We start from the raw sequence: 21,339 nt of genomic DNA, 5'->3' as shown, positions 1-21,339 counted from the left end.
CGGGTGGGGCTGTGGAGGTCTAAACAACCCTGATAAGATCCGAAAGTAATGACATGCATCCCAAATGTCACCCTATTCCTATAGGGCTCTGGTCAAAAGCAGTGCACTACGGGGCGGCAGCGTAGCCTAGTGGCTTGCCTAGTTAAATAAAGGTAAAATAAAATATAGGGAATAGGGTGCCAATTGGGACGCATACATGATCACAGTCATGCTATCTGGGAGTAGAGGACATGAGATGCACCACGGTTATTAGAATAATGGCTGGATGGATATATGTCCACTGGACATTGGGCTCGTCATATAGTACAACAACAGTGAAATGAAAATACTATCGTCCTCCCTTAAGGGGATTTCGATCCCCTTCCATGACCATTTCTGCCCTTTTGATAGGAATAACCTATTAATTACTGCATCAAATATGCAGACATGATATCATGTGCTGCAGAAGATCATTTTACATTCAATAACAGAAGCTATTTTACTGTGAGGGTTCTTTTATTCCGGCTTAAGCAGTCAAATTTCTCTCCTCCTCTTCCCCTCTCTATCTCACTCTTCTTTTCTCTACAATATCACACTACTCTCCACTGGCCCTGGCTTTAATGCACTACCAATCAGGCTGTCCATTAAGCGTGTGCACTGCATGTTCATCAGGCGCCACGTCCTTAGCTTTGCATGCAGATGAGCTCAAATTGCAGTGTATTGCAAACTCCTTCAAATCTCCTTAGGGGGAGTAGATGTGTGTGTGTGTGTGTGTGTGTGTGTGTGTGTGTGTGTGTGTGTGTGTGTGTGTGTGTGTGTGTGTGTGTGTTTATCTGTGTGTTTGTGAAAGGATTATGTGTGTGTGTGTGTGTGTGTGTGTGTGTGTGTGTGTGTGTGTGTGTGTGTGTGTGTGTGTGTGTGTGTGTGTGTGTGTGTGTGTGTGTGTGTCTCTGTCAGGGAGGCTTATTGGTTTGATGTGCTGAAGGCCTGTTCCATGCAAATTAGCACCCAGGGATAAGGGCTAAAGCCAATCAGGTTGCATGTGTGATCATCATGATGAAGTCTGGTCATGCCATTGGCTGATGATGATTCTAAGCTGTTTTGTATGCAACAGGAATATTTCTCATGATGTGCTGGTGAACTGGATGGACATGCTATCTCTCTCTGTGTATGAAACTCCTCAATTTTCAATGAGTGTCAGAACAAAACATCAAAAAATAAACTGACATTACATCGAACATCTCTCTCTCACACTTTTTTTTTCTCGTTATCTCCCTCCAATTTTCTCTCTCTTTGAATATTTGTCAGCTCTCTCCCTCTCTCTCTCTCTGTCACCCTCTCTCTCACTTCATATTTGACTCTTCCCCTTTCTCTAGCTTGGCATTTTATTATTGTTCTATTTTTCAGGCTCCTTCATATGAACAGTTTAGCTCAGTGTCTTTCCATTGCCTTGCACCTGTCTCACCTTAAAGGGATACTCATTGAAACCCTTTATCTCCTTCCCCAGAGTCAGATGAACTCGTGGATATCATTTTTATGTTTCTGCATGCAGTTTGAAGTAAATTGCTAACTAGCGCTAGTGCAATTGCTAACTAGAGTTAGCCGGTGTCTGGTAGCCATTACTCTAATGGTAGTTAGAGATAGTTTTGTGAGCCAATGCTATCTTCCGTCATACTGGACACAGAGGTGTAAAAATGGTTTCCACAAGTTCATCTGACCCTGGGGAAGTAGATAAAAGGGCTCACTGCAAAATCCCAAAGTATCCCTTTAACTCAGTACAAAACACTCTCCAAGCCTGCTTTTTAACCGAGGGCAGGGAGGGAGTGAGCCAGCATCACACAGAAAGAGATAGAGGCTGCGTCCCAAACAGCACCCTATTCCCTACGGTGCACTACATTTGACCAGGGCACATAGGGCTCTGGTCAAAAGTGGAGCAGTATAACAGGAATATGGTGCCATTTGGGACGCAGACAGAGAGATAGAGAGAGAAGTAAGTAGTGGTTTTTGGTGAGCTGTCTCTTTGCATATCCAATATAAGACAGAGGGTCAGAAGTCCCGGGAGTTAAATGCAGGGTGCAGGGGAGAGTGTCAGGGAGGGCTGCTGTGTGCCAACTACTAAGTGGCTGTGGTACTCAGAGATAATGTAGAAAGATGATGTGCCAGGGAAGGGCACGGCAAGGTCCAGGCGAATAGTCTGTACCTCTCTAGCGCCGCAGAAGATGCTGAAGAGGAACAACCTTTGCCAGCAGTGCCGATTGCGTCGTGACACAGGAAGAGATGAAAGCCACTGACTCACATTTCAACTTTCATTCACTAATCAAACTCACTTCAAAGTAAGACATAGTAAAGGCAGAGGTTTGTGTGTTTATTTGCATGTGCTTGTGTGCATGTTTACGTGCCTGTTTGTGTGTGTGCACTAGTGTGCTTGTGTGCATGTTTACGTGCCTGTTTGTGTGTGTGCACTAGTGTGCTTGTGTGCATGTTTACGTGCCTGTTTGTGTGTGTGCACTAGTGTGCTTGTGCATCTATGTGTAATTCTAAAATAATCTCCCCCAGATAAGCAACCTTTCTGAATTCCTGAATCATGACCTCAAAACACTTGTAGTTTCATTGTTAATTATGGAGCTGTCCCCCGTGATACGCTAGTTAATCCCATTAAGATAATCCGCAGGAAAACAATTTATTGCATGATAACAGACGTGTGTGTGTGTGTGAGCACCCTTATTTATGCTGGACTCAAATGAGCATAAAATCCAAATAATTAATTGTGGTTTCTGTTTGATTAGCCTCACGGCAGTGGCGGTAGCTGCGCCCCTAACACTCACGCTTGGACCCCCTGCTCTCTGAATTAGCACTAAGGGTGTAGGATACACCCTCACCATCCCTCACCTGATGAGGGTTAGCTTACTGTACATGATAGGATCAGATTCACAATACCATACATTAGTGGTTAGTGCTGATCACATTGTAGTTTAAGCATTAGCAATTTGATCAAGCATCTCTGAGTAGGAGTGCTGATCTAGGATCAGGTCCTTACTGTTGGTGTAATCTTATTCATTGTGATCTAAAAGGCCAAACTGATCCAAAGTCAGCACTCCAGCGCTGAGACGTTGATACGAACAGCCCCAGGGCCTGCTGTACTGTTTCAGTGAGAAGCTCTATACACCTAATGCAGGAAGCATTTTATAGAAGTTAACCCCCTCTGGGGGACTGTTTACTGGTCACACAAAAAGAGCAATGGGTGACCAACAAGAGCAGAGTGATCTCTACCCATTTCACACCATTAGCCTGACACGCTGTAGGCCACAAACCAGGACTGCACAGCAGCAGATGACTCACAATGCAATGCCCCTGGGCATCTGAAATACATGCAAAGTGATTCTAATGAAATCAAGTTCATAATCTTCACAAGCTTTTTATCCTTTGTTCTAATAAGACCCAATCACATATTCCCATTAGTACTCAGGCTGGGTACAGTGCATTCTCCACTGGTTTAACAAACAGAGAATGTGTTTCGGTGGGTATGATACTGCACATAATGAATAAAACATCCTTTCCTTATTAAAAAAAACACTTGAGATGTGCCAGAGGCCTGGCTGCCTGGACATTAACCCCAGCAGAGTTTAAGGTGAGGTTCACCCCCATTAGTTCCAATACCAATCACAAAGAGAACACACTCTGTGTTCTGATTCCAGAATGCTCCGGAATGCTCTAGTCATGCTCCAGAATGTTTTACTGAATACATTAACAGAAGAAGAGTTTTGATTGGGTCTGGAGGGTAAAGGGTCCTTACCTGAACATATCTCCCAGGCCCTTCAGCAGCAACCCTTTCTTGGCTTTGTTTTTTTCTTTCTCCTTTTCTTTATCTCTCTCAGGCTTCTTCTTGTCCCTCACGCTCTTCACCCTCTTTTTATCGCCGTTGCCATTCACCTGCCTCTCCATGGTTACAGAGTTGCCGGGTGGCAGGGTCAGGTCGGTGGCCGTAGATATGGAATCCCGGCCTGACCGAGAACTCCCCTCGGTGTCCTCCTCCACTGAGAGATGGAAAAAGGGAGGGAGAGAGATTGTTTTTGTTTGGGTCTAACATACTGAAAAATATAAATGCAACATGATTTTACTGAGTTACAGTTCATATAACGAAAACAGTCAATAGAAATAAATTAAATAGGCACTGCTTTGCTTTATCTTGGCCAGGTCACAGTTGTAAATGAGAACTTGTTCTCAACTGGCCTACCCGGTTAAATAAAGGTGAAAAAAAAAAATCCTCTCAGGCTCTGTCAGGTTGGATGGGGAGCATTGCTGCACAGCTATTTTCAGGTCTCTCCAGAGATGTTCGATCAGGTTCAAGTCCGGGCTCTGGCTGGGCCACTCATGGACATTCAGAGACTTGTCCCGAAGCCCTCCTGCATTGTCTTGGCTGTGTGCTTAGGGTCGTTGTCCTGTTGAAAGGTGAACCTTCGCCCCAGTCTGAGATCCAGAGTGCTCTGGAGCAGGTTTTCATCAAATATCCCTCTGTACTTTGCTCCATTCATCTTTGCCTCGATCCTGACTAGTCTCCCAGTCCCTGCCACTGAAAAACATCACCACAGCATGATGCTGCCACCATCATGCTTCACCGTAGGGATGGTGCCAGGTTTCCTCCAGACGGACGCTTGGCATTCAGTCGAAGAGTTCAATCTTGGTTTCATCAGACCAGAGAATCTTGATTCTCAGGGTCTGAGAGTCTTTAGATGCCTTTTGGCAAAACTCCAAGCGGGCTGTCATGTGCATTTTACTGAGGAGTGGCTTCCGTCTGGACACTCTACCAAGGCCTGATTGGTGGGGTGCTGCAGAGATGATTGTTCTTCTGGAAGGTTGTCCCATCTCCACAGAGGAACTCTGGAGCTCTGTCAGAGTGACCATCAGGTTCTTGGTCACCTCCCTGACCAAGGCCCTTCTCCTCCAATTGCTCAGTTTGGCCGGGCGGCCAGTTCTAGGAAGAATCTTGGTAGTTCAAAACCTCTTCCATTTAAGAATGATGGAGGCCACTGTGTTCTTGGGGACCTTCAATGCTGCAGATATTTTTAGTACTCTTCCCCAGATCTGTGCCTCGACACAATCCTGTCTCAGAGCTCTACGGACAATTCATTCGACCTCATGGCTTGGTTTTTGCTCTGACATGCACTGTCAACTGCGGGAGCTCATATAGACATTTGTGTGCCTTTCCAAATAATGTCCAATCAATTGAATTTACTGCTGGTGGACTCCAATCAAGTTGTAAAAACATCTCAAGGATGATCAATGGAAACAGGATGCACCTGAGCTCAATTTCAAGTCTCATAGTAAATGGTCTGAATACTTATGTAAATAAGGTATTTCTGTTTTAAATGTTTTCTAAATTTGCACCAAAAAAACTGTTTTCACGTTGTTATTTTAGAATAGGTTTTTTTTAGAATAAGGCTGTATCGTAACAAAATGTGGAAAAAGTCAAGGGGCCTGAATACTTTCCGAATGCACTGTACATGCATTATATATATGTAGCTAGTTTGTCATTATCTCTGTTTTCGCTACTATGCCTCAAATTTCCATCATCCAAGAAAACCTCCATATTGAAATGAACCCTCTTCAGTGAAACTGAGTTGATTATACTCAAGGTTTCCACTACACTGCAGCGTGTCTGTAATTAATCTGTCACTAATTCACATTTAAATAATCTCTGAGAAGGCCTATGGGGATCTTAATTGCAAATAGCCTGGGTTCTACTCCAATGGGCTGCATGCCTACGGTGGTATATGCGTCACAATGAGGCGTGAGGTAGATGGCCCTGGGATTAAGCTTTATTAATGTCTCGCACATTACTACCTGATTGGCTGGCTTTGACAGGGAAAAAAAGAAAGGTTCTTATCAGGAAAATAAAAAAGGTAAGTCCTTGATGGATTTTTAGCATAGCTAGATGAGATGAGATGAGACTGACTGGGCTGTGGTGTGGTGATTGAAAAGTATTGGTCTGCATCCCAAATGATTGCCTATTCCCTATGCAGTGCACTACGATTGACCAGGACCCACAGGGTGCCATTTGGAACGCAACCTTGGTTCACATTTCAAAGGATGAAGCGCCAAGGACTTGTTTTCTTCTCGTTCCGTCGAGTTATCAGCGGTTGCTTTCTGCATCCATCTCAAAGGAAATTACTGAAATGAAATCTCACCATGAGGCGGTGTATGACAAGAATAGCATGCTGAATCCAGTGGTTTAAGCCCTATTCAATTATGCAAAAAAAATATTCTTTTTTTTTGCCTATCACCACTTTGGGATATGATAAGACTAACAGGGTCTGGACAGATATCAATTCTATCACTCATACTGAGGCGTGCTTATCATTTCGTTAAGTGCAAAGGCGGCATATCTCAGAACTGAGCTGCATCTTGGCCATTATGGCTAAGATTAGCAACAGCACTAATGTTAGATGCTCTTAATGACGCTGTCACCGATAACACACTAAAGATTGTAATCTTACTGGCCCTCCTGGGGGAATGTAAAACACTGTGTGTGTGTGTGTGTGTGTGTGTGTGTGTGTGTGTGTTTGGTTTGTTTTTATCAAGCAGCCCACTAAAAGTCTGTTGCCCAAAAAAATTAGAACGAGAGAAATCAACCGTGATGAAGGTCTAAATATGATAGAACACTTAATTTCACATTAGCCACACAAAGACTGACAGGAACGAGTCGAGGCAAAACAGCAAGAATAATCTATGGTGTTTCAATCAAAAAGCCTCGGGAAAATAAAAGTTTAGGTACTTGCCAAGCTCAGATTGCAGGAGGGAGTCCACAGAAAAGTGAACTGAATAGGGGCAATTAAAACGATCTGTGTGCCCGCCGCAGACAGCAAATGTTTTGACACTACAATCAAAGTGTATCATTATATCTCTCCATTTCAATAGAGAAAAGGGAGATTCATCTCAGTGTGTGTGTGTGAATGAGCCTTCTGACTGAAATGTAAAATTGCTAGGCTCATTTCAACATACAATATAGGGGGATTTTAATTCAGAATCTCTGTTTAGAAACATTAAACCCCTGATAACATATATAAGGGAATGCAGTAGCTCGGTAGGATATCTTGTGGGGACACATTTGCAGAAGGCGACGCCACGTTCTCATTTTATATGAATAAAAGTATTGGTTGTAGGAAAAGTGAAAGGCTTATCCGTCAATGTTGACTATTAAACCCTGTGATGATATAATATCATCTAAAATCTGAGTTATTTGAATTTCATGGGAGAAGAGAAAATATTCCTCGGCAGAGGAAAGGAAGGAGGAAATCGTAGAGCTTGTCCCATTTTTTTTCTTAGGCAAGATAAGACAGCATTTAGTGGTTTGCAGACAGAGCTTATGAGAACAAAGAGATGCAAATAATTCCATGCAAATTATTCCCCTCTTTTTCAAATTTCCCCAGGTTGCTTTAATGGAATCCATTCATGGAGAATTAATGAAAAATATATCTGGTGATTACTGTGGTGGCGTTGCAGGGTATTACCTGTTCAGGAACGTAACACATCCCTGCCTCTATCTCCAATGCATGCTTTTGTGTCAAGAAACACCTGCCAACTGACGTGCTCAGTCAAAGGGAAGTGGGAGACTAGGTAATACTTTGAGAATTTAAGTTATTTCTGGTCTCAATTTTAGTCAATACATTTGGCCGTACAGTTAGAGTATGTAAAGAATCCAAAAATCCAGTTTCTACAGATTTACCTGTACCAATGTGTATGACACTAAGAAAGTAAAAACATAAATAAAAAGGAACCGTTAGAGAACATGACGACAAACTCTTCTATTGAATCCCAAAATAAAGAATGTATTCTGAATCTAGGCACAACATTAAAAAAAAACGTACATACATAAAAGCTTACAACACAAAACATCCAGGACCATAAGCCAAGATGCAAAAAAGCAGTACTCGTGTGTTCTGTTGGCAAAACAATGGAAGAGCTTTCCTTGTTCTGTTTGTAGTCTGCTTGGAATAAATGACAATGCAGTTTAAATGGCTGTGAGCCCTCAGGGAAGACATGGAGAAGCAGTCTCGAACAATTCACTTCTACACTAACCCTATGCATATTGATGGGAAACTGATGTAAAAGCTGATTGGATGCTTATTCCCTTCTGCATGCCTCTCACTAAGTAATGTATAAGAGAAAACCTACAGAACTTGAGTGAGGGGTGGATCCATAGAGATATTAGCAAATCAATGTTCTATATGTAATTATAAACTGGGTGGTTCGAGCCCTGAATGCTGATTGGCTGACAGCCGTGGTATATCAGACCGTATACCACGGGCATGATGAAACATTTATTTTTACTGCTTTAATTACGTTGGTAACCAGTTTATAATAGCAATAAGGCACCTTGGGGTTTGTGGTATATGGCCAACATACCACGGCTAAGGGCTGTATCTAGGCACTCCGTGATGCGTCGTGTGTAAGAACAGCCCTTAGCCTTGGTATATTGACCATATACCCCCCCCCGGGCCTTATTGCTTAATTATATGGGTGGATCCTCCTTCTATATTCAAATTGTTTCATTTTGGAACTATCGGCCAGTTACTTTATTTAACACTGACCATGAACTACAGAAACTACATAGGTTTGCTTAACACCTGTTAGGGCTAGGGGGCAGTATTGACACGGCTGGATAAAAAAACATACCCGATTTAATCTGGTTACCACTCCTACCCAGTAACTAGAATATGCATATACTTATTACATATGGATAGAAAACACCCTACATTTTCTAAAACTGTTTGAATGGTGTCTGTGAGTATAACAGAACTCATTTGGCAGGCAAAACCCTGAGACATTTTCTGACAGGAAGTGGATACCTGATGTGTTGTATTGCCTTTAAACCTATCCCATTGAAAAACACAGGGGCTGAGGAATATTTTGGCACTTCCTATTGCTTCCACTAGATGTCACCAGCCTTTACAAAGTGTTTTGAGTCTTCTGGAGGGAGATCTGACCGAACAAGAGCCATGGAACGATGATGTCCCATTAGACACCTGGCGCGCGAGTTCATGTTGGGTACCCTCGTTCCAATACGTTATAAAAGAGTATGCATTCGTCCACCTTGAATATTATTCATGTTCTGGTTAAAAAAGGCCCTAATGATTTATGCTATACAACGTTTGACATGTTTGAACGAACGTAAATATATTTTTTCCCCTCGTTCATGACGAGAAGTCCGGCTGGCTTAGATCATGTGCTAACAAGACGGAGATTTTTGGACATAAATTATGAGCTTTTTTGAACAAAACTACATTCGTTATGGACCTGTGATACCTGGAAGTGACATCTGATGAAGAGAATCAAAGGTAATGGATTATTTACATAGTATTTTCGATTTTAGATCTCCCCAACATGACGTCTAGTCTGTATCGCAACGCGTATTTTTCTGGGCGCAGTGCTCAGATTATTGCAAAGTGTGATTTTCCAGTAAGGTTATTTTTAAATCTGGCAAGTTGATTGCGTTCAAGAGATGTAAATCTATAATTCTTTAAATGACAATATAATATTTTACCAATGTTTTCTAATTTTAATTATTTAATTTGTGACGCTGACTTGACTGCCGGTTATTGGAGGGAAACGATTTCCTCAACATCAATGCCATAGTAAAACGCTGTTTTTGGATATAAATATGAACTTGATAGAACTAAAAATGCATGCATTGTCTAACATAATGTCCTAGGAGTGTCATCTGATGGAGATTGTAAAAGGTTAGTGCATCATTTTAGCTGGTTTTATGGTTTTGGTGACCTTGTCTTTGAATTGACAAAACATTACACACAACTCTTGTAAATGTACTCTCCTAACATACTCTAAATTTATGCTTTCACCGTAAAACCTTTTTGAAATCGTAAAACGTGGTTAGATTAAGGAGATGTTTATCTTTCAAAGGGTGTAAAATAGTTGTATGTTTGAAAAATTTGAATTTTGACATTTATTTGGATTCAAATTTGCCGCTCTTGAAATGCACCTGCTGTTGATGGAGTGCACCACGGGTGGCACGCTAGCGTCCCACCTAGCCCATAGAGGTTAATAGAACCAAGGTCTATAAACTACACATAAAATGAGTTATGCTTTATAAAACCAAGGTCTATAAACTACACATAAAATGAGTTATGCTTTATAAAACCGAGGTCTATAAACTACACATAAAATGAGTTATGCTTTATAAAACCGAGGTCTATAAACTACACATAAAATGTGTTATGCTTTATAAAACCGAGGTCTATAAACTACACATAAAATGAGTTATGCTTTATAAAACCAAGGTCTATAAACTACACATAAAATGAGTTATGCTTTATAAAACCGAGGTCTATAAACTGCACATAAAATGAGTTATGCTTTATAAAACCAAGGTCTATAAACTGCACATAAAATGAGTTATGCTTTATAAAACCGAGGTCTATAAACTACACATAAAATGAGTTATGCTTTATAAAACCAAGGTCTTACAGTCTGAACACTTAACACTCACATGTCTCCATTCCCTTCAGGTCACACTCTTCCATAGCAGTAACGATTACTCCTGGCCTGTCATATGATTTGTCGATGGCTGCCCGGAAGCTCTCGTTGCAGCCCCGCCCCCTGATGATTCGTGGGCGTGGCCTGTGGAGGTTAATTTCCCCGTTGAGTGTAACCTCGGCAACGGCAGTCTGGAGGCTCTCCAGGGAGCTGGACTTCTTCAAGCCCAGAGAGGGACCAATTGTTTCTCCTGTCGAAGAGCCTGAAGGAAGGAGAAGTGGTAACACTTGACTTAGAGTGGTGATATGTAGCATTCATAAAGCCTTCCTATGCATGACAAAGACTCGTAATGCCCTAAATAAGTTTATATAGTCTTTATAGGACTTCTTGAGGCCCAGGGAGGGTCCTACTGCTTCTGCTGTCGAGGAGTCTGATAAAGGAGAAGTCCGAACACAGGTCTAAGAACAACTGAGTTTGACCGTGTCCTAAATGGCACCCTATTAATACCCTACGGCCTTGGTCAAAAGTGGTGCGCTATATAGGAAATAGACAAAGATTTTATGATGTGTGATATTCATACCCTGAAAATGTGTCCTGAAACGTTATATTCTGCGCTGAACTCTGATTGCTATAAATCATTTAAGTTTTCCTAGTTTCCTAAGACCGAAAGAAAATGATATGATGTATAACCCTCCACTTGGCGTGTAATTCACTATAAGAGAAGAGGGATGGGCTATAGTCTGTGGGAATTCATCTGGAAAATAAATGATGAATTGGAGTGTGTGAAACATTATGAGGGTATATCTATCTATCTTTGTAGGAGCAAGACAAAGAGAAAACAGAGTAAACCCTTGTTCTCATTTCAACAATGTTTGACAAAGTTTCTCAGACTGTGTAATGTGCCTGAAATGTGTGCTTGTAAACTGACTACATTTTCAAAACACAGCGAGCTTCCAAATGTCTATATACTAAAGTGTGTACAGTACTGTAGGCAAGAGTGAGCAGCCATGGTTTACAGAACAGAAATTAGATTAACATAACATCACTCTGATCTAGAGCAGAACAGGGGAAAGATAGGGGTGGAAGTGAGGATAGGGTGAGGATGGGATGCAGAGTTAGAGAGGGAGAACGCGTTAGAAGACGGGAGGATAATCAGAAGTATTGTAGACAGCCCAAACACAGCCCATTCACTTCCTACTGCCGTGGCCTCCTCGATGTCACTACTCTGAACCTTCCATGCGTCTAATCCGTTTTTTAAAGCCCTTCGCAACGAGGCTTTTAAAGGACACAAACAGCCTCACTTCAAAACGAGAAGATTAAGGTTGTGCAGATGGGAGATAACGAATATGAACGCAGGGTCACACACCACACCATACCCAAAATGGGATTGCTCTAGTATAGAGATAATGCAAGCTATAGCCAGGTGGGCCTTTTACAACACAGAGATTTCCCAAACTGTTGCCAACAGCAGCCACCTGTTAGATCAAGTAGAGATAAACGTGTATGGAATCTTTACAAACTCCTGTCAAGACAAGTAGCCTACCTCACCCTCACCCAAACCACACACACAACAAAGAAAGAGGAAGATGTGAGCGAAGTATGACATCACAGTGTACAGAACGAAATTACTGATGGCACAAAACAGGTGGACCCGTGACAACTAATTTCATTGAAATATGCTTTATAATGGATCCCGTTCATGCAAAATGCATGTAATTAACATGCAAATAATGAAGAAACAACCATAGCAGAAGACGGGCAGTCTGTTGTAAGTAACTCTAAAAGGGGATTGTATATATGGCACAATATGAACACTTTCTTTTGTTTGCTTTTCTTGTCAGGTATAACCACCACTTGGAAGACTGTTGACACTAGCACTAGATTTACTGATAGGTATGCTTGCAAGACTCCAGATCTGTAGATGGATAGCAGTTTGAGTGTTGGACAGCAACTTATCTAACTCTGGAATAAACCTTTAGACAGCTATCATTCGTTTTCCAATGGCTGCTGTGTGTTTGTTTAAGGTATGGAAGTGGAGCGAGACTGAGGGTATTGGTATTTAATTTTGTCAGGCGGCGTCAGTCAGTTCCCCGGAGCTCTGGCCTCACCAGATAGCCATGTTAAACAAGCAGACATTTTGATTTTCTGTCCCCATCCATTCACTTATTCTTCATTGTTCTGTATTAACCAATAACAACCACCTTCCAACAAAACAGAATAGATTTTAAATCTGCTTCTAACCAGCGTGTTAATAAGAAACTTTGAACGAGGAAACAGTTAATAGATAGTTGATAAACTTTTGATTGAATTAGTCCTGTCTGGGTTTTGACCACCGTTCAGTGGAAGCTGAGGACTCTCTAAGGACTGTGCATATGGGAATGAGATCCACAGACCAGCATTGTCTGTTTAGACCCCTCAGGTCCAAAACATGTGCTGCCAGGTTCCATGCAGCTTCGCTTCATGTAAACACCCAGCCAGCCAGCTAGCCAGTCTCGTTTCGGCCTTCTGCCCCCCACGTTTCCTTCAGTCATCAATAACACCCCTGACTTGTTTTAAGGGCCCTAAACGGAGCGTGGCCTATTGCTGCTGAGCTCTCACAGTGGATCTGTGGATGAACAGACACGGAGCCAAACACAGATTAGGGATAAGAAAATAAACCCCCATTAGAGAAAGAAAACAATAAAGAATCTATTTCCTTCTCCCTCTTATGAAATGAATATTCCCTCTGAAAAGCATTTATAAGTCAGAGAGGAGTAGAGTGGTTGGTTGTGAAGTAATTACAGGTGATTTGAGAGGGGAGATCGGGAGAAGGAGAGGAAGTCTAAAGGACTCCAGGCGATATAGAAGGCAACATGCCAGCCCAGGACAGTAATCCATGTGTTGCCTGCTACTGTTATCATAATTTCACAAGCAGTAGCAGCTTCAGACGCCCGTCTTCTACTGTCTGAAAGCGCCAGGCTGCTAATCTCTACTTGATCCTTTAGCCAAGTAAACCTGCAGTGGCTACGTTCGTGATTAGCCGAGAACCGTGCCAAACGCTTCTATATCAAAGTGACATCACAATCTGCTTCTTACAGAAGTGAACGACTGTGGAAAAAGGAATTCTGTTGATCAATGATGACTTACTTCTCAGCAGTGTAGGGATGCATCCCAAATGGAAACCTATTCCATATTTAGTGCACTATTTTGCTTTTCTACTAGAAGGTGATGCCAAAGAAAAATGTCCATCCTGGATGGACAATAAAGTTTTATTCTAGTCTACTTTTCCGATTGGCCCAGGTCAAAATTAGTACACTTCCCAGCGTATAAGGAATCGGATGCCATTTGGGAGGAATCCTTGACCATGTTTTTTTAGACTAGGGGAGGAAACTTAACCACGGGTGTTCGGGTCATCCAAGCCACTAACCTCTGACCTTACTGTGACAAGATGTGTGTCTCCTGTCTCTCAGCGCTGCTTGGATCCACTGGTCCATGGGTCACTACTCCCCCGTCTGGCTGTACCGAGGTCAGTCGTTAGCTGTTACTGTATGTATAAACTGAGGCCTGTACACAGCTCTCCATAATAACCCTGTCACAGCTAATAAAGACTCCTGTTCCCAGCAGGCCCCAGAGGACCATGCTACCAACTACACAGATACACGGATGTGTCCCAAATGGCACCATATTCCCTATATAGTGCACTACTTTGGACCAGTACCAGTAGGTTCAGCAGAGGGCCACACTGCTAACCACTCAGATGCATGCTTAAAGGAAGAGCAATTGCATGATGCAACATCACCAGTAAGTGGATCCACATCTTCCAGCTGGCGGAGACAGTAAAACAGAACTTTACTGTGTGTTTGAAATGTCAGCAGGGTTACAGGTACCCTTGTGAAGCACCACCGGGAACAGGACAGCCATTTAACTGCGTTGTTCCTCAGGAAAGCAAAGGCACATCTCTGATTACTGACTTCATTTTATATGACAATGAAGGATATTTGCTCATCTTATCGTACCACCTGGGTGGAAGGGGAAATCATCTGGATTCATTTCTCAAAAGAACCACTTGTGTCAGATGAAGGACATGGGAGGACAGACGGACATCAAAAACATGAATAACAGGCAATTACAGCCCCCGGTAAGGACGTGGCATAATTCTCCATATGCTGGAGGATGTGCCTTAATCAACATCCTCCAAATGCCATGTAAATGTGAGGCTTTGGAAGCTTATGCATAAATCCAGACAAACAGAATAGAGCACACACCGAAGCTGGGCGGGTGCATGTTTGACACAATAGGATTGTGGGGGATAAACCCACGGACGGATACAAGAGTTTATGGAAACACAAATGGCATCTGCCGCTCTCTCGCTCATCTGCCATTCTCCGAATTTGGGAATTATCACCCTTTCGTATTCTGAATCATGCTAGAGCGGTGTGTAGTGTTTCTGTCTGGGAATGGCACAGAGGCCTCTGATTGGTCCGTGCCGTTGCCTTTGTTTTCATCTGAATCTCTCAGAACCTCTCCAGGGACGTTTTGACTGACAGCTCTCAATATGCCAGGTCCTATCACACAACCAACCCACGCTGCCACGTCTTCTGCTCATTGGGGAAGAAATAATACATATTCCCTATCGCAAACCGACACAGGTATGACACTCACCGCACGTCGCACGTTCAGAGGAGAAATAGGGGGAAGCATAAAGATGCGACACACATACAAAAAAACGGCCAAAACGCACCAGCAAATATTAGTGACCAAGATGAATGTGCAATATATTCTTACAGTAATAAGGCGAAACCAAAGGCAACCAGGAGGACACTTAATTGGAGAAGAGCGATGATCATTAAGCGTTAAAGGGAGGTATTGCAAACTATATGAATAAATCACTAGTGATTATTACGGTAGTAGCTCCAGCAGCCCCATAGTATAATTACAATGGGTGCGTCCAAAATGGCACAATAATTCCCTATTTAGTGCACACATTTTGACCAAGCCCTATAGGGCTCTGGTTAAAAGGAGTGCATTATATAGGGAACATGGTGCCATTTGGAAAGCAGCCAAGGAGCAATGCTCCCACCACCATTATTCACAACCACTTCATCCTTGCATGTAAAGATTTTTGTATGGACGGGGAGGACAGGGGCTCCATTATGCCTAATGTATTCAGTGTGTGGAGGGTTTAAAGCGCAGCGTTAAAAGGGTAATTAAGCTAAAAATAGTCCCAGGGTGGCGTGGCGGGGCCATGTCCTGGTATCCCTGAGGAAGAGATGCGGCCCTGGGTCGACCAGGCTCCTTGTCTCTGCCAACTCCTGGGCTGTGTCTCAAATGGCACCATATTCCCTATATAGTACACTACTTTTGACCCGAGCCCTATAAAAGTAGTAGTACACTATATAGGGAATAGGGTGCCATTTGGGACACAACCCTGGTTCATTAGGAGGACCAGAGGACGTCCTATATCCTCCAATCCACACTGTTCTACATGTATCATAATGTCACTTAGGACTCCCCATTATCATTACTGTGACTCAACATCTCAATCAGAGGCATTGTCATTGTTTGGCTAAGTAGCCATGACATTGGTGGTGCTGGTGGTGTTGGTGACGCGATCACAGAACTAGAATGTGTTCTATTTCTATGGACATGAGAGCAATACTCTACGTCAAAATAGCTGGGTCATATACTGAACAAAACTTTTAAAATGCAACATGCAACAGTTTCAACAATTTTACTGAGTTACAGTTCATATAAGGAACTCAGTCAATTTAAATCAATTCCAGGGCCTAATCTATGGACTTCACATGACTGGGCAGGGGCGCAGCCATGGGTGGGCATAGGTCCACCCACTTGGGAGCCAGGCCCAGCCAATCTGAATGAGTTTTGAAGAAGCCGGATGTAGAGGTCCTAGGCTGGCATGGTTACACATGGTCTGCAGTTGTAAGGCCGGTTGGATGTACTGTCAAATTCTCAAAAACAACGTTGGAGGCGGCTTATGGCAGAGAAATTAACATTAAATTATCTGGCAGCAGCTCTGGTGGACGTTCCTGCAGTCAGCATGCCAACTGCACGCTTCTTCAAAACTCGAGAAATCTCTGGCATCGTGTTGTGTGACAAAACTGGACATTTGACTGGCCTTTTAATTGTCCCCTGCACAAGGTGCACCTGTGTAATGAGAATGCTGGTTAATCAGCTACTTCATATGCCACACCTATCAGGTGGATGGATTATCTTGGCAAAGGAAAATGCTCACTAACACGGATGTAAACATCTTTATGTACAAAATTGGAGAGAAATATGCTTTTTTGGAAAATGTATGTGATCTTTTATTTCAGCTCATGAAACATGGGACCAACAACTTTACATGTTGCGTTTACAGTGAGGGAAAAAAGTATTTGATCCCCTGCTGATTTTGTACGTTTGCCCACTGACAAAGAATTGATCAGTCTATAATTTTAATGGTGGGTTTATTTGAACAGTGATAACAACAACAAAAATAACAACAACAAAAATCCAGAAAAACGCATGTCAAAAATGTTATAAAATGATTTGCATTTTAATGAGGGAAATAAGTATTTGACCCCTCTGCAAAACATGACTTAGTACTTGGCGGCAAAACCCTTGTTGGCAATCACAGAGGTCAGATGTTTCTTGTAGTTGGCCACCAGGTTTGCACACATCTCAGGAGGGATTTTGTCCCACTCCTCTTTGCAGATCTTCTCCAAGTCATTAAGGTTTCGAGGCTGACGTTGGGCAACTCGAACCTTCAGCTCCCTCCACAGATTTTCTATAGGATTAAGGTCTGGAGACTGGCTAGGCCACTCCAGGACCTTAATGTGCTTCTTCTTGAGCCACTCCTTTGTTGCCTTGGCCGTGTGTTTTGGGTCATTGTCATAATGGAATACCCATCCACGACCCATTTTCAATGCCCTGGCTGAGGGAAGGAGGTTCGCACCAAAGATTTGACGGTACATGGACCCGTCCATCGTCCCTTTGATGCGGTGAAGTTGTCCTGTCCCCTTAGCAGAAAAACACCCCTAAAGCATAATGTTTCCACCTCCATGTTTGACGGTGGGGATGGTGTTCTTGGGGTCATAGGCAGCATTCCTCCTCCTCCAAACACGGCGAGTTGAGTTGATGCCAAAGAGCTCCATTTTGGTCTCATCTGACCATAACACTTTCACCCAGTTGTCCTCTGAATCATTCAGATGTTCATTGGCAAACTTCAGACGGGCATGTATATGTGCTTTCTTGAGCAGGGGGACCTTGCGGGCGCTGCAGGATTTCAGTCCTTCACGGCGTAGTGTGTTACCAATTGTTTTCTTGGTGACTATGATCCCAGCTGCCTTGAGATCATTGACAAGATCCTCCCATGTAGTTCTGGGCTGATTCCTCACCGTTCTCATTGTCATATTCGTGTATGTGGGTGGCAGGGAAGTCAGGCGCAGGAAAAACCAAACTGTAGCTCAGTTGGTAGAGCATGGTGATTGCAACGCCAGGGTTGTGGGTTCGATTCCCACGGGGGACCAGTACGGGGAAAAAAATGTATGAAAGGTATGCATTCACTACTATAAGTCGCTCTGGATAAGAGCGTCTGCTAAATGACTAAAATGTAAATGTATGGTAAATCTGGAGTATTTAATGAAAAAACAAACCCCAAAACCAAAGTACAAAATAACATGGGTAAAATATACCCGTCGCACACGGATACAAAAACACACGTAACATAACATCACAAACAATCACCGACAAGGACATGAGGGGAAACAGAGGGTTAAATACACAACATGATTAATGGGATTGGAAACAGGTGTGTAGGAAGACAAGACAAAACCAATGGAAAATGAAAAACTGATCAATGATGGCTAGAAGACCGGTGACGTCGACCACTGAGCACCACCCGAGCAAGGAGGGGCATCGACTTCGGCAGAAGTCGTGACACTCATGATCATTGCAACTCCACAAGGTGAGATCTCGCATGGAGCCCCAGGCCGAGGGAGATTGACAGTTCTTTTGTGTTTCTTCCATTTGCGAATAATCGCACCAACTGTTGTCACCTTCTCACCAAGCTGCTTGGCAATGGTCTTGTAGCCCATTCCAGCCTTGTGTAGGTCTACAATCTTGTCCCTGACATCCTTGGAGAGCTCTTTGGTCTTGGCCATGGTGGAGAGTTTGGAATCTGATTGATTGATTGCTTCTGTGGACAGGTGTCTTTTTTACAGGTAACAAGCTGCGGTTAGGTGCACTCCCTTTAAGAGTGTGCTCCTAATCTCAGCTCGTTACCTGTATAAAAGACACCTGGGAGCCAGAAATCTTTCTGATTGAGAGGGGGTCAAATACTTATTTCCCTCATTAACATGCAAATCAATTTATAACATTTTTGACATGCGTTTTTCTGGATTTTATTGTTGTTATTCTGTCTCTCACTGTTCAAATAAACCTACAATTAAAATTATAGACTGATCATTTCTTTGTCAGTGGGCAAACGTACAAAATCAGCAGGGGATCAAATACTTTTTTCCCTCACTGTATATTTTTGTTCAGTATAGATTACCTGTAGTTAGGCTGTGATCCTGTCCTTCTCATTCAGTGAATCACTTGTATTTATTTCACTAATGTGCAATAGGTAGGAGAAAGAATAGATTTTGGCTGCTGTTTAGTAAAAGTGCTGTATGTATTGTTCAGCTCTCAACACATTCTGTGCCTGGTGAGTACACACGTTGTAGTAGACCCGTACTAATGGAAGGTGAGAACACACTGGCTTGTCATTGATGGATTAATTCCATTCAGCTAAAGAGGCCAACTGGCATTGAGCATCTCTATTTCAAATGGGACTACATTGCCTCACTCCTCACAACCCTACCCCTACACCTTTCGGCATAATGAATGTTTTCTTCTATCATATTCACTACAGAACAAGCATGGTGGCAACGTTTCAGACAACTGCTGCCAAACCTCTATTCAACACCATGCCACTCTCTTTTTCTCTCCCTACAAAATATGAAAACCCTTTTTGTGCTCACTGCAATTACCTCAAATGGCATCATAAATATCCTTCCATTTCTCTGGCCGAGGAATAATCAGACAAAGAGCAAAGAGAAAAACAAAAGTTACCCTTTATGTGATGGCAAAGGGGTCAATAAGAATACCGCCCCTTTCTCAAACCCTTCTCTTGACATCTGACCCCAACTCAAAAAGACGAGCCAATCAGAGATGAGCTTGTTATTCCAAAGTGCTGTGCGATTAGCCGGTTCAGTGGCGGTGGTGATGAACAATACGCCCTGATTGGTGGTTAGTGCTTACCTTCCATGTTTTCTGTGCTCGGGGTGAGGTGGGAGTTAAACTCGTCTGATACTGTTAAAGAGGCATAAACAAGTGTGATTGGTTAGTTAGTGCCCACATTCCACATTCCAAATCAGAACACCATTCCAGAGCATCTCTAGTACCCTTTTCACACTATCGTGGCAACCAGAACCATACACTCTGATGTGGTTCCAGCAACTAGTGTGAAAAGGGTTTGAATTAGTCTTTGTGTTACTGTGGCCAGTCTCCAAGGCTAGCCTAGTCAGCCAACATGCATATTATCACTGTGAAAAGGGAGGAAGAGAAAGACTATTGAAGAGCTTTTGGAATAACAATCAGAAGTGGAGAGATATTAAAACACCATGCAGTTCTGTCGATCATTGGATTATTCAGGCTGACTGGGTATAATGTGTTAGCATATTCCTCTCAGCCACAGAGAGGTGTGCAGTATTCAGCCCCTTATTTTCTCCTCCTCTCAATCTTGTTCCACATCTAAATGGAATAAAACTTTAAGGTGTCTGGGCAGCTTAGTGTTTAGCACATATTTATGGAGATGGGTCATGAAAGTCATGAAACGTTAGCTGTTGACGCTGATCTGATTTGGCACAGAGCTCCTGAAACGAGATTAACGAGGGGAGAAAAACACCCTACTTAGAAATATTTCAAAGAAAAACAGTTTCTGTGGAGAAATAGCTTTGTTAAACATGCTAAGAGCTACGTGAGGGTGATTTGTCAGGTTTGAGAAGCGCTTGAGATCCCGACGGCGAGGGAATGTTCCGCTCATTTCTGACATGCGGTTATGCCCGGTCATATTCCGATGCCTCATCTGATTCGTCATGATGTGCCCGATGGGTTCCTGAGTTTTGATAATCTATCACTGACAAGCCCATCTTAATGCTCCCAGTGATGCTTGGAGGCATTAGCTGTTATTTGCAAAGTAAAACTGTCTATTCAACAACAGCTAGCATAAAGCTTTCGATAAGTGATCTTCCTTTTTCCTCACTCATAAAATTCTCATTAGAGAGAAAAAAAAACATGAATTGCTGACAGCACTTAGTGGTACAATTAAAAAGCTTTTTGATGAACCATGATAGTGTGTGCCTTTTTCGATGATGAGACCTTTAGCTACTAAGAAATAGAAGCTTCAGGTTACGGTTTTCAGCTTCCTATGGACTTCTCATCAGATCTAAACACTTCCTCCAATCATTTGAACTTTCATTGATATTGAAAACATAATGCCCTTCACAATGATCAGGATCTTGCTGAATAATAGCTACTCGGTCAGTGAAACCCATCCATCGGCCAGAGTGGATTATTACATATTTTTATACTAAGACTTAGTTTGAGGACTCTGGGTTTGTGATGAACTTTTATACCTTTTAGAGTTTGAGGGAAACTGCTAAGCTAGTCCCTGGAGGATAAAAGTCCTGTCAGGTCAAGACTCTAGATACCTAAAGACATAAAAATGTCTGTTATCTGTCATGATAACTCAATGATGCGAGGTGCAGAGCCAGATGGTCCTTTGGGGAGTGGCTTGAAGTGTTCCTCAGCATGTTTCTCGTCAAGACTAGCATTCCATCCCACATC

At 42.6% G+C, this 21,339-nt stretch overlaps 1 protein-coding gene across 2 annotated transcripts in view; it reads right to left on the bottom strand.

Annotated features, from left to right (window-relative positions):
* LOC106578541 (partitioning defective 3 homolog) overlaps positions 1 to 21,339 on the bottom strand; it is a 566,386-nt gene that overhangs the window by 172,339 nt on the left and 372,708 nt on the right. The window contains exons 17-19 of one of the 2 annotated variants that reach the window (XM_014157480.2): positions 19,753 to 19,803; positions 10,484 to 10,732; positions 3,773 to 4,013 (exon numbers count right to left, since the gene is read on the bottom strand). In XM_014157480.2, coding sequence (XP_014012955.1) covers positions 3,773 to 4,013; positions 10,484 to 10,732; positions 19,753 to 19,803 — 541 coding nt within the window. The remainder of the gene's footprint in view (positions 1 to 3,772; positions 4,014 to 10,483; positions 10,733 to 19,752; positions 19,804 to 21,339) is intronic. The other variant, XM_014157481.2, reaches the window with a different exon arrangement.

Source organism: Salmo salar, chromosome ssa19, assembly GCF_905237065.1.
Source record: "Salmo salar chromosome ssa19, Ssal_v3.1, whole genome shotgun sequence".
Taxonomy (NCBI): Eukaryota; Metazoa; Chordata; class Actinopteri; order Salmoniformes; family Salmonidae; genus Salmo; species Salmo salar.
This window is presented reverse-complemented; position numbering and strand designations above follow the sequence as displayed.